General features: G+C 37.4%; 1 protein-coding gene across 1 annotated transcript in view; it reads right to left on the bottom strand.

Annotated features, from left to right (window-relative positions):
- LOC132274876 (uncharacterized) overlaps positions 1–14293 on the bottom strand; it is a 29366-nt gene continuing 15073 nt past the window's right edge. The window contains exons 11-14 of the mRNA XM_059776223.1: positions 5594–5967; positions 4466–4789; positions 2989–3219; positions 1–425 (exon numbers count right to left, since the gene is read on the bottom strand). Of these exons, the coding sequence (XP_059632206.1) occupies positions 291–425; positions 2989–3219; positions 4466–4789; positions 5594–5967 (1064 nt within the window). The 3' untranslated portion in view covers positions 1–290. The remainder of the gene's footprint in view (positions 426–2988; positions 3220–4465; positions 4790–5593; positions 5968–14293) is intronic.

Genomic DNA, 14293 nt, shown 5'->3' with positions numbered 1-14293 from the left:
ACAGGAGAACAAAAGTAAAGTGTGGTTATAACTTCTTTCATTGCATAACATCGTTGTTAGATTTCCTGTGAATTTCCATATCATCGAACTTTACATCTCAGAGTCATTTGATCTGACATACAAGAACTAAGACTTCAATCAATTGGTTTGCGTGGGAGCAGTGAGATAAATAAATGCAACAGACATGGATTAGTGAGACCAATTTGCATATATATATATATACATGATCTCAATAATTTGTACAACATATGCACAATTGAGGGACCTTAAGCAGCAAGGCTACAGAAACTTCATTGCAAAAATATATCCCGAATTAAGCGTGCGAATACTCGAGAAGACAATCGACTGAGGACCTCCGGAGCCACCGAGGAGAGCCCTGGCAAAACTGGAAGAAGCTCTTGAATCACCCGAATAACATTAATACCCTGTATATGCACAAAGAAGAAACACCAGTAAGAAAGATTGTTTCAGGTGTGGTGGACAAGGCAATTGCATGCCTCTTCATCTCCAGAAATTTGAAAATTGAACATATGTATTATAGTTAATAAAATAATTGTTCCCATTCTAGCAAGAAATTGATTTTCTTCATTATTCAAGCATTGTTCCACATGTATTTATCATGTCATATAATATAGGCAAGCACAGATCCTGTAGCAGCAATCTGCAACTCTCAGAGCATGTCTAGAACATCCACTATTTCTCCTGATGGCAAAATCAATTAACTCATTTCCATTCCATTGTTCCAATTTTTCCTCCAATGTCTTGGTTTTCTTGGCTGGAACAAAATTACAAAGCCCTCGACTCTATACCCTCTCCACCACTATACCATTTCCACAAAATTTGCCGCCTCAACCACAATTTCTAAATACCAGAATAGACCCTTTGTTGGGCATAATAACTTCCTCCAACCCACTCAACAAAAGTCAGTTGTTGTTGAGAGTTAAATCCCTCCTTCATCATACACAACTGAAGCATCATCACATCTCACAACACAAGCATATAGGGAGAGAACAATCATACAGATTCACACACGACACAATATTTTTACATAGTTCACCCAACTCTAGGGCTACGTCCATGGAGAGAGAGATTTCCACTATTATGAATCAAGAAAGATAATATACAACCAGATGTCAAAACCCCACTCACTCTCTCTTTTGAGGCTACATTTATACCCTCGGGAATTACATATAGTCTCCCATTTCCTCACAACACTCACCCTTAAACCCCTTACATCTTATTCTCTCTATTTTTCTACACCTCTCAACCCATATATATTTATAGTCTTTAAACTCAATTTTTTGTTGGACAAGTATTCCTCAACTTGCCACAAGGAGTTGCCATATCAATCTTCAACTCTAAAATAGCAGTCTTCTAGATCCAACTGGTTCAACTTTTCTTAAACTGGTTCAATTGGGGTTGCATGTCCAACTGGTTCATGAAAAAATTGAACTGGTTCCAAATAACTTGAATTTGTTCACGTCTGCCAGAATGCTACTCGCACTCCAAATTCGAGCCATAAAACTTAGCACCCTTCTCCACAATGAACCCCACCACTATTAAGTACAATAATAATGTTACGAATCTGGTTTGGTAGAGACCTAAGAACCACCCAAGAAGTGTTCCTCCCATTCAAGACATCAAAGTAGGCACTCTATAATTTATAATTTGACTCACTGAAACTTTCCCCTTCACGAAGAATATCCTTAAGCTCATAAGCCTCGCTAAAATCCAAATTTTCTTCAAAGATGCAAAGATGCCAGGACCAAAACTTTGCATAAGAAATCAACTGACATTGAACTCTCTGCCAATACACTAGGTTTTGTTCACCCGTCAATCATACGTTAAAATGAATCATTCAAACATCAAGTGTTTCTCTTCCAAGGTAAAGTCGGCCTCCGCCACAAAGGGGAACTTAAAAAGTAGTGAACCACTAAGGTCCAACACCTTTACTCCTGCTGGAATATTACACTGTACTACACCTTATTACTTACTAGCCATCACCAGAACAACCGTATCGCACCTACACAACCCACTAGACATTTATGTAGATGCTGAAGTCTATGACTCATAATCATCTTTGATAGCATTGTATAAACAGAAACCCTGACTGCTAAAAGCATCTTCTTCCAGCAACTGTATAGGTTTCCAACACCTACCGATAGGATTTCTTCTTGAAGCTTTCCAGAAATTGCCCTATGGAGCTCCACCCCTTACATCCTCTGAGAATAAAACTAGGGTTTTTCTCCTTCCACATTTCCATGTACCGGAATAACTAACCTCCTTACCAGCTTCAATTGATGTCCCCTTGCCCTTCAAACACCTTGACAAAGCCCTCATTGTCTCTGTGTCACCTAACCTGAACCAAAAAACTGCAAACCCAAACCCGTCCCAAAACATCCCTGCCCAGAAGCACCAACTGAATAACACCCTCCCCCAAACAATAAATAAATAAATAGTAAAAAAGAAAATTGGATAATGGTACAGAAGGCGGAGCCCTTCTCAATCAACTTGAGGGTTCTTTGAGTTGCTTGCACCTCCAATCTCCACCCCCTAACAGGTCTCTCTTATCATCAGTTAAATATTTAGATCAAACTCCCTTACAAGACCAAACTTTCGAAGACATCCACCAGAACCATAATAAATCTAAATATAAAAGGCAAAACACACTAAACATTAAAATGGTATGTCAATACTAAATTAATTAATATGAGATTAAGACCAACAATCATATTGTGTGAATTTAGAACAAATCATAGTCTATAAGACATGACACAATAATTTTGGTGAAAAAGAACCTAAACCACGTAGATCACTCATCTATTAAGAACCAGTTTGTTAAAAAAAAAAAAAAGAATAATTAACTTCTTAATACAAACCAAAATTAAATATATCAGTGTGCCATACTAAAATTCATATTTAATTTGGAAATATATCCTCTTGTTTTTTAATGAAGTTTCAATTATTAAACAGAAAAATTTAAGGTACCTGATTTGATGATCTTGATGTTAAACTCCCTGCAGTTAAGAATTCAACTACTTTTTCAACATTGTTCAATATGACTTTGTCCTCGTCAGTTATGGTTGGTAAAAGTGCTGCAGGTCTAATAGGTCCCAAAGACGGAACCATGCTGAAAACTGGGGCAGCATTTCCAATTCCTAGGACTGCCATTAGTTGTACTAGCTGTTCCCTTGTAAGTGCATCAATGCCCTTCACAATCTGTTTTCCATGTTAAAGACAGAAGTCAGATTATCAAGATTACTCGTATCTGATCTTATAAAATAATCTGCAGCCAATACCAGCAAGTCATATGATTATATCATATAATTCAAGCAACACACTGTTCTCTTGAAAAGAACGCCAATAATTTACAAATCATAACTCTGATTTCTTTCAAGTCAGGGAAGGAAAGAAGAAAATAGACAAATAAGTTCTAATCTAAAACAGATCATTGCATCTAACAATTTAGGAGGTGAGCAGAAAATAAAAAATCATTAAAAAAAACTCCACTCGGGAAACTCAATGCAGCAGGTAATTATTGAATGATGTCTAAGAAACCAAAAATATGATTGTTAAAAGTAAACAGCAAGTAATCAATGATATGATGTTTGAACCTTTAAGCCAAAATACAAAAAGAAAGGAGAAAAACTAAACATGAACAGAACAAAAATGAGTCCATAGTTAATAGATAAAAAATGAGCAGGACCATTAAATCCAGAGATATAACGGGACTCGGAGAGGATTATTATTTCTTTTATCTTTATGAACGTGAAAATTAGATGATGTCTGAAATGAGTAATAAGTTATCAGCATCAAACTTGTTCATTGGTGAAAAAAATGAGCCAATTTTCTCTCCAAGATTAAATTTCCTGTGAAAAACGTGATATTTAACTGAAGAAGTCAGTTTAAGAAAGGCAAAAGGAGTAGTAAGTACTCAGCATTGAACTTATTCATTGGTGAAAAAAAGGAGCCAATATTTGCCTCAGGATTCTGAACCAGACATCATGAATTTACAACAAAAATAGCAATTAAATCATCAAAATTTTCTGAGAAAAAAACATTAGATTTAACTGAAATGTCAGTTTTAAGGATGGACATAGCAAATTGAAATTTTGCTTAATACGGAAAGTTGTGATTGAATTATTTTTCTGTGTCTCCTATTCTATTGTATGGTTTATTCTTCTTCTTTTCTTTTTTTTTTTGTTTTGTTTGTGTGTGTGTGTGTGTGTGTGTGTATCTAGTTCGTTAGTGATTATAACAACAGAAGTAATGAGTCTGATGACAAGCAACAACCAAGAAAAACATTTAGAGACCAAGATTTAATGTAGTGCCTTAAAACATTTAGAGATGAAAATTTAGATACCTCTATGCCTAATGACAATTGAAGGCCTGAAGCTCCTATAAATTAGATGCAATGATCAATAATACCAGGGTCACACTACTATAATATTTATTATGAAAGTACCTCATCCAAGAGAAATTCTCGGAAAAAGTTCCCCTTCTCAGATAGCAGAAATGCTAATGCTGCCCTGGTTTGAATTGGCTGCTCTGATTGAGATGTGCTTGATGGAAATCCAGGAAAGATGTAACCACTTTGACTTTGCAGGATGCCAAGCTCAGCCATCCCCCCATTCAGATCCTCCCCACCTCCACTTTTGGCGGCAGTTATGAAATTTTCGAAGGCTTGCATAACATCTATGAATCTTTCAGCATCAAAAACTCCAGATTTTCCATATATAGTGTAACGCAAAGCCTTCCTTAGGCGTGGCGATTCATCAGTCAGAAGCCTCTGACATTAAAATAAAGAAAGATCACACTAATCTTTAATTTTGACTGACATGGAGCAAAAATAAGACAAAGTAAGAGGGCTTAGGAACTATCAGTTAATGAACTGGTTCACAAAAGTTGGAAAGCACTTGCGGTAGTTGGATGAAGACATGCATCACACTACTTAAGCTTCAAGACTCAAAACCATAGCTTCTAATTGCCAAACCAGTTTGACACTAGAAGTCAACAGACTTGGGAAATTCTTTTAAGGCTATTCCAACTGGAAATTTCTAAATGAGAAAACAAAAGGGATTCTTTAAAGACAATTACCATGGCCATTTCAACAACTTAGGGAATTTGTTCCAAATAAATTTGTTACAGAAGTAACAATTCAGATACTTGATGTGTTGGTTTAGATATTGAATTACAATTCAGCTACCATAACAATTGATTAGAAAATATATGAATGACTGCAAAAGATTGTTAAAGTCTGATTATGTAGCTTGTAGGAACATCCACAATCTTATTCCGATGATGTTTATCACAAAACAATTAACAATGTAACAAGTACTTAAATTTAGGACTTACCAGAAAAAAGAAAGTTATCAAATTTTTTTTTGATAAATATTTTAATATTTTTTTTAAAGAAAAGTTATCAAATTTAGGAGCTTACTTGTGTTCTCATCCAAAATACTTGAGAATACTAGAATAGTATTTGGATTTCCCACTGGGAGATCTAACAACATGCATTTGCATATAAGAATATTTTTGACTTATCAATGAATAGGGTCCTACTAGTACCAACATGCCAATAGTTCTTCCATACCTGAGCAATGTATGGGTAGGCTTCATCTACAATGGCAAAATCTGGATTCCCCACTAAAGCTATTCCTTCTAGCACCCCTATTGCTCTAATTATAAGAGCAAAGTAAGGCGGTATCCTAAATGGATAATCAAACGTTATTTGAGCCAAATCGGATGCCAGCTCCTGAAAGTTGATATTTTTTGCTCCCCCGCCTTCAAGTGCCTGGTCAAAAACTTTGGCCAGTACAGGCAAAATGGGTTCCAAATTAACTCCTTCTGGAATGAAATCAAGTTTGACAAAGTCTTTGACTATAGCTCCATAATCCCGATGAATAAGGTGAGCAATAGCTTCAATCATTCCATATTTCTGATCGTCTGTTAATTTTGTGACCAGGCCTAAACAACAAAAGCAAACTTTAGAAAACATATATCTAACATACGACTTTGTAATGGGATATCCATAAGAAATATGTTTAAGGGACTTACTAAATCCATTGATGAATAATTGAAAATCATGACACTAGAAACCATTGTCGGATTTAGGGGGAGGAGCTAGCTAGAGGGGGATGGGGGGCAATGCCCCCACTTCCCCCAAAATGTTTCAAAATTCTTGTTATAGCCTCAAAATAGTTATTTTGCAGGGTAAAATCACAAAGACCCTTATACTATAAATATTTATAATATAACCCCCTTATACCAATTAAACTCCATTAAACCCCCTTGGCGTTTTAAAAATCCATCAACTTACCTCCTTCTCATTAGTTTGCCATCAAACCATAACGGAAAAAATACGACATGTCATGTGCGAAGTTTGACTCTCTATATGACCGAAATGCCCCTTTAAATGACTCAAATGCCCTTCACGATGGAACCCGACCCGATATATTTTTGGTACAAAAAATAAAAGTTTATTATTGGTTGCATTTTTCTCATTTTTTGGATTATATTTTTCTCAATATATATGTACACCCACACACAGTCTAAGACTGATATTATAAAATAAATAATACTCCCTCCATCTCAAATTAAATGTCCCTTTTCAGGAATCTAACCTTTTAAGGGAATGGGTTTTAATATTTTTTTATTGTATTGGTAGTGAATGAATTACCAAATATGTCTATATTGGTTCCACAAGATGTGATGGTTCACTTTTTATAAGTTCAATGTAAGAAGGTTAAATTGGTAATGTTACAAAAAATAGTACTTTGACTTGTCAAATGGGACATTTATTTTGAGACGGCCAAAAATGGAAAGGTGGACATTTAATTTGAGACGGAGGGAGTATCACAATTGATTTATAATTTTCAAATTTTAATTACATAGGACTAGTTCCCCCATTCTTTCCATATTTGTGACTACTAGAGCTGATGCAACTGAATTAAGTGTCCTGTGGAGTGGATGTTAGTAGGATATTTGGAAATAAATATCAAAGTTAAGCTTTTCTTGGAATTGAAGTGGCCAGCCTAAAAAGAGAGATATTAACATCCTACAACTACTAGAGCAAACATGTAGTTCTTTTAGCCAAGTATGTGATTGCACAATCCGTACTGGATACTGACCAAGAGACTAACTAAATAACTATATTGTAGAAGCCCAAAGATCCTTAAAACATTAAACAGCACATGTTCTTTCATTAATGCCAAGTAGCCAACTGAAGTTTGTCACGTCTTCCTAGAGAGCATTACTCACTTTGCCACCAGTTATCCAGAACAACTATGGTTTCTGGGATGCAGCATGGAATGCCCATTATGTTTTGAGGGACAGTCACATATTGCCATCTTAGTTGATAAGGAGATGACCCAGTTTTTTCTTGCGTACATCCATATTCATCGTTCAACACTCATTTTCACCCTTGACAACTAGATTAATATTTTAAAAACTTGAAGTGGAGAGACACTCTTCAGAATATGCTTTGCCTCACCTATTCCATCTTTCTAGATCCATACCAGCTTCTTTTCTATTACTTTTATTTTAGAGATTGTTCACTTGGAATTTCATTTTTTTCTCATACATGAATGATGATGAAAAATCAAGACTTACAAGTTACTTCTTTTATGCTTCTGAATGATATTTGTTCTCATAAGGCAAGGTTCTGATACAAATCAACGCTTTAAATTGATATGACTAAAAAAAAAAGGTGGACACAAATAAAAGTGAGAAGCCCTTAGCCCTGCCATGTCCCTAACCTGTGCTGGCAGTTGTGGGACTATTAACCTCTTGTCTATTCATTTCCAGTTTTAAAGGTGGTGAAGCCCTTAGCCCCTCCATGTGCCTAACTTGCGCTAGCAATTGTGGGACTATTAACCTCATTTATTCATTTCTAGCTTCAAAACTCTCCCTGATAGAGAAGACTCTTTGCTCCATCAGTATTTAATAAGCTAATTCTTCTTGATGTCTCTTTGTGATAGTTCATATGAGCAAAGTTTGATGGTCTTGTGTCTTTAGCCATATTGGAGTTGTCTAGCTTTTACAGGGGAAAAAAAAAAAGCAATATTAAAGAAGATGGTTGCTCGATAGCAACTCTAGATTTTGTTTGCTAAGTGTTAACAACCATCAACTCCAAAAGCTTAAGCTATTAGAGAGGGCTTAAATATATAAATCCTTCAACACGCCCCCTCACGTGTAGCCTTCTTTTTGGTTAAACAAGTGTTTTTAAAATTTTTAATTAGGGTGACGGTGAGGTCTGAACTCGAGAGCTTTGGCTCTGATACCATGTTAACAACCATCTACTCCAAAAGCTTAAGCTATTAGAGAGGGCTAAAATATATAAATCCTTCAAAACGCCCCCTCACGTGTGGCCTTCTTTTTGATCCAATGCATGTTTTTCAATTTTTTAATTAGGGTGACGGTGAGATTTGAACTCGCGACCTTTGGCTCTAATACTATGTTAACAACCATCTACTCCAAAAGCTTACGCTATTAGAGTGGGTGTAACTTAAATATATAAATCCTTCAACACTACGGAACTTGGAAGAATGAAACTGATTGAGCGAGAGTTGTTTGCTCTTCTGATAAAATTATTTGGCTAGTTTAATACATTCAGTCATGAACATGCAAGTATTTCTTGCCTTAACGCCTGTAAAAATGACATCACGCATTTGAGATTTTTCTTAACAATAGCGAAAGCTCTTGAAAAGTTTTAGTTCTGAGGCCACTAGCATGATCAGGATGGGACCCACATGCCAGTAGATTCTAGAGATATGTTCCAGGATTATTCTATCTTCTACGGATTTGATAAACTGGTTTTTATCTTTTATCTTTTCGTTAGTTGGTAATTTTTTTTTTTTTTGATAGATGCAAAAGAAATCAGCAGCTACGAGAGGACTGCTGATTTTATGATTATTGTTAGAATGTTATATATATATATATATGTTGGGCCATTATGTAATTACATTATGTCAGTAGGGCCCTTGTGCTATTAAGGTGACTTGTATCCCTTATATAAGCCTATATTGGCTTATTAGGATTGTATATGTGTGTGTGTGATATGGAACAAGTCCTCTTTCTCCTTCTCTTTATCTCTCATGATAAACAACATGGTATCAGAGCGCTACGAATTCATGAGTGTGAGGGTCTGTAATTGTGTGGTTTAAGATCGGAATCACAATCGGAATCGCGATTGTGGTGTTGGTGTTTCGTTCATCACCGGCAGCTCCTTGTTCACTGTCATCGGATCTGCATCATCATTCGTCGTCATCAGATCTGCATCGTTCGTCATCGTCATTGCCGGCAGCTTCTTGTTTTGGTTATCAGCGAGCTCATCATCAGGTCTGGTATCAGATCTACCGTCTTGATTTACAGAGGAGAGATTCATTGAATTTTTTGTTTTGGCCGGAAGTTGCAGAGGTAGCTGTCTCTTAATTCGGCCGTTGCTTGTGCCTGAGTCGCCATTGTCTCCTCTGCTTTGTTCACCGGCGTTTGTAAAGGTGTGAAGAAGAAGACCCTTGTTTGGCTACACTGTTATGTTATTCCAATCCTGGTTTACTATACCTGGAATAGCTATTCCAACCCTGGATAGCCCAGATCCGGCCCATTTGCCAGGTTCGGATCTGAATACCGATTCTGTGTTTTTTTTTCTTCTCTATTTTGCTGAGTACAACATGGCATCCAGTTCAGATTTGTTTTCTCCCACCTCTAGTCTTCATTCTCCCATGACTTCTGTTAAACTCAATGGGAAGAATTACACACTGTGGGCTAAATCTGTTAAAAAATTTCTCAAAGATAAAGGTCTCGGTACTCATTTGACTAAAGAGAAACTCAAGGAAACTGATGCTTCTTTTTATGCATGGGAAAAGGAAGATGCTCAGATCATCTCTGTGATGATAAATAGTATTGAACCCCAAATCAGTACAACTTTACTTTATTTGGATACTGCCAAGGAGATATGGGACAGATTGCAGCAACTGTATTCTGGAATAGGTAATATCACTCGTGTTTATGAGCTCTGTAAGCAGTCTTTCAGTCTTGAACAAGGTAATCACAGTATAGAACAGTATTATTCCACAGTTATGGGAGTTTGTGAGGAGCTGAATATGTATCAGCCCATTACTGCTGATGTTCGAAGTATGCAACAACAACGTGATGATTTTAATGTTGTCCGTTTTCTTTCACAGATTTTGGGCAGTCCCACACTTCCATCTCTTGCTGAAGTATTTTCTAGACTTCAGCGCGCTACACTTGTCAGTGATACTTCAACTTTGAATACTGGGCAGAGTGGTGAGCGTTCAGCATTAATCGTTTCAAAGCGTAAAAATACTACTTTCCGTGGCAGTCGTAGGAGACGCTCCACAAGTGGCGGTCGTGATTCACAGGGAGGACGTGGCCGTGGCAGGGACTTACGAAAATGTACTCATTGTGGCCTTTCTAATCATACTGTGAATTTTTGTTGGGATCTTCATGGCAAACCATCTAGTTATGCAAATCAAGTTTCCTCCTCTCCGAATGATGTTGCTTCTGGATCTCATAATGTAGCTGAATCAAATACGGTCCCTGTCCCACGTGACGAGTATACCTAGTTTTTGTCTTATAAGCAAGCATCTAATTCATCTTCCACAGCTACTTTTGTCCAGTCAGGTACTGCACACACATGTCTATTGTCTTCCACTCGCAGTCCTTGGATCATAGACACTGGAGCATCCGATCATATGACTGGATGTTCTTCTCTTCTATCTGATTTTACTTCTACCCTTGCTAACGGTTCCTCCGCTAAGGTTTCAGGTTTGGGGACAACTCAACTTAGTGATTCCTTGTCTCTCTCGTCTGTTTTATATGTTCCTTAGTTTCCCTTTAATTTAATGTCTGTCAGTAAGCTTACTAAATCTCTTCAGTGCTCTGTTACATTTTATCCTACTTTTTGTGTGTTTCAGGATCTCAAGACGAAGAAGATGATTGGTACAGGGTATGAAGCTGGTGGCTTATATTACTTTGATGTGGCACCTTATCCTGTGGCTCTTCAGTCTTCTCTGTCTCCATTCCAGTGGCACTGTCGTCTTGGTCACCCGTCACTTCAAGTTTTGCAGCGTCAAGTTCCTACTCTTAGTAATTTGAAATTCTTGTCGTGTGAAGTTTGTCAACTTAGTAATCACCATCGCGTGTCTTTCAAGTCTAGGGTTAATAATCGTGTCTCTAGTCCTTTTCATTTGGTTCATTCAGATGTATGGGGTCCAATAAAACATTCTTCAATCAATAAATTTCATTATTTTGTGACATTTGTGGATGATTATTCTCGTCTGACTTGGTTGTTTCTGATTAAAGATCGTTCTGAGTTATTTTTAATTTTTCAAAAATTTCGAAAAGAAATTAAAACTCAGTTTGGCTGTCCAATTTGTATTTTACGTTTTGATAATGCTAAGGAATATTCTTCAACACCCTTTAATACATATCTTAGTGATAAAGGAATTCTTCATCAAAATTCATGTGTTTATACTCCTCAACAAAATGGATTTGCAGAACGTAAGAATCGACATCTCTTAGAAGTAACCCGTGCTCTTTTGTTTCATATGCGCAAGCCTAAACGGTTTTGTGGTGATGTTGTTCTTATTGCCTGTCATCTAATTAACCGTATGCCGTCATCTGTATTAGATGGCAAATCTCCACATTCTATTTTATTTCCTGATTCTCCTTTGTTTTCTCTTACTCTTAAAGTTTTTGGATGTGTATGTTATGTCCACAATCTTGGTCCGGGTTTTGATAAACTTGATCCACATGCCACAAAGTGTGTATTTCTTAGATACTCTCGTTCCCATAAAGGTTATCGCTGCTATAGTCCTGTTCCTCAACGGTACTTTATTAGCGCGGATGTGACCTTTTGTGAGTCCGTCCCATATTTTTCAGATAGTGATTCAATTCTTGATATTACTCCTGAGTCGCCTCTTCCTGCAATTCCACTTCCCTCACTCTCTCTTCAACCTAGATCTCTTTTGCCTACCCTGTTACAGGTGTACACATAGGGATGGCAATATTTGACACGACACGCTAACACAACTCAAACACGACACGAGATAAGCGGGTTAAGGTTTGGGCTAATCGTGTTCATGTCATAATCGTGTCGACACGGATTAACCAGCTAACTAAACGTGTCGTGTTCGTATTTGTGTTTGACCCCGTAAACACGATTATGACACGATTAACCCAATTAACTAAACGAGTCAGATAAACGTGTCGTGTTCGTGTCAAAAATGACCTATTTAGCAAACTATGTCGTATTCGTGTCAAAAATGACTTAAATGTGTCTTTTCGTGTCGTGTCAAGTCTTGACCCATTTATTAAACAGGTTATGCGTGTCGTGTCGTGTTACATGTATAATAATCGTGTCGTGTTCGTGTCAAAGGTCTTAGACACGATTAATAATCGTGTCGTGTTTGTGTCAACCCTAATCGTGTCCGTGTCGTAATCGTGTCGACACGAACACGACACGCCAACACGAATTGCCACCCCTATGTACACACAAAGACTAAAGCCATCTGCTGTTGTGCCTCCTCCATCATCTTCAGAGTCTTTCGATCCAACACAGTCCACTGTGTCTGATTCATTGCCTATTACACTTCGTAAAGTTACTCGCTCGTGTGTCACTAATTATCCCATTGCTCATTATGTCTCTTATAATTCCCTATCGCCATCCTTCTCATGTTTTTCCTCTCAATTGTCTACTAAATTTTTTCCTAAGACTGTGCAGGATGCTTTGTCTGATTCGGGCTGGAGGAAAGCAATGCAAGATGAAATGGATGCTTTGCATCAAAATGGCACGTGGAATCTTGTTTCATTACCTCCAGGTGTCAAACCGGTTGGTTGTCGCTAGGTATACACTGTGAAGTATCTTCCAGATGGGTCCGTTGAGCGTTTAAAAGCTCGTCTTGTTGCCAAAGGTTATACCCAGACTTATGGTATTGACTATGATGAGACGTTTGCCCCTGTTGCTAAGATTTCTTCTATTCGTGTTTTGATTTCTCTTGCTGCTAATAAACATTGGCCTCTGTTTCAGTTAGACATTAAAAATGTCTTTTTGCATGGTGACTTAGCTGAAAAGGTTTATATGGAGCAACCACCTGGGTTTGTTGCTCAGGGGGAGTATCTTCACACTGTTTGTTGCCTTAAAAAGGCTTTATATGGATTGAAACAATCTCCACGGGCTTGGTTTGGAAAATTCTCTGAGGCGGCATTAAAATTTGGTCTTAACAGATGTCAAACTGACCATTCAGTATTTCACCAGCGCACTAAAGCTGGCTTCATCTTTCTTGTGGTATATGTAGATGATATTGTGATCACAGGTGATGATTCTGAAGGGATTGCTAAGTTGAAGTTGTTTCGGCAATATCGATTCCACACTAAAGACTTGGGTAAACTTAGGTATTTCTTGGGTATTGAAGTTGCTAGATCCAAGAAAGGTATAAGTTTATCCCAACGAAAATATGTGTTGGATTTATTAGAAGAAACAGGTATGTTGGGTGGTCGCCCGGTTGATGCTCCTATGGATTCGAATACAAAACTTGTGTCTGATGAGGGTGCTCTATTTAATGATATGGGCAGATTTCGTCGCCTTGTTGGGAAATTAATTTATCTCACTATCACTCGACCGATATTTCATGTGCAGTTAGTGTTGTAAGTCAGTTCATGGGAGCTCCTAGAATGCCACATTGGATTGCTGTTCTTCGGATTATCGATATCTCAAGCAAGCTCCAGGTGTTGGGTTACTATATAAATCAAATGGTCATCTCAGAGTGGAAGGTTTTACAGATGCCGACTGGGCTGGTTCTCCTTCAAATAGGAGATCTACTACAGGCTACTGCACATTTGTAAGAGGAAATCTTGTTACATGACAAAGTAAAAAGCAAACAGTGGTAGCTCGATCTACTGCTGAAGCTAAGTATAGGGCAATGGCCTATACTACTGGTGAGTTGACCCGGATACAACATTTTCTAAAAGAACTTGGGTTTGACAATTGAAGCTCTTACTCCATTGTTCTGTGATAATCAAGCAGCAGTTCACATTGCCTCAAATCCTGTGTTTCATGAGAGGACTAAACATATTGAAGTTGATTGTTACTTCATTCGAGAAAAGATATTGCGTGGGAGCATCTCTACTCCATTTGTGAAGTCTGAAGATCAATTAGCTGATATGTTTACCAAAGCATTGGGTCATAACCGCTTAAGAACTATCTATTCCAAGTTGGGATTATTTGATATATATTCTCCAGCTTGAGGGGGAATGTTAGAATGTTATATAT

This window comes from Cornus florida, unplaced genomic scaffold (assembly GCF_030987335.1).
Source record: "Cornus florida cultivar Cherokee Brave unplaced genomic scaffold, ASM3098733v1 CherokeeBrave_3.0.0_Hap2_Chr09, whole genome shotgun sequence".
Classification (NCBI taxonomy): domain Eukaryota; kingdom Viridiplantae; phylum Streptophyta; class Magnoliopsida; order Cornales; family Cornaceae; genus Cornus; species Cornus florida.
Note: the sequence above shows the minus strand (reverse complement) of the source record. Positions and strands in the feature narration are given on the sequence as shown.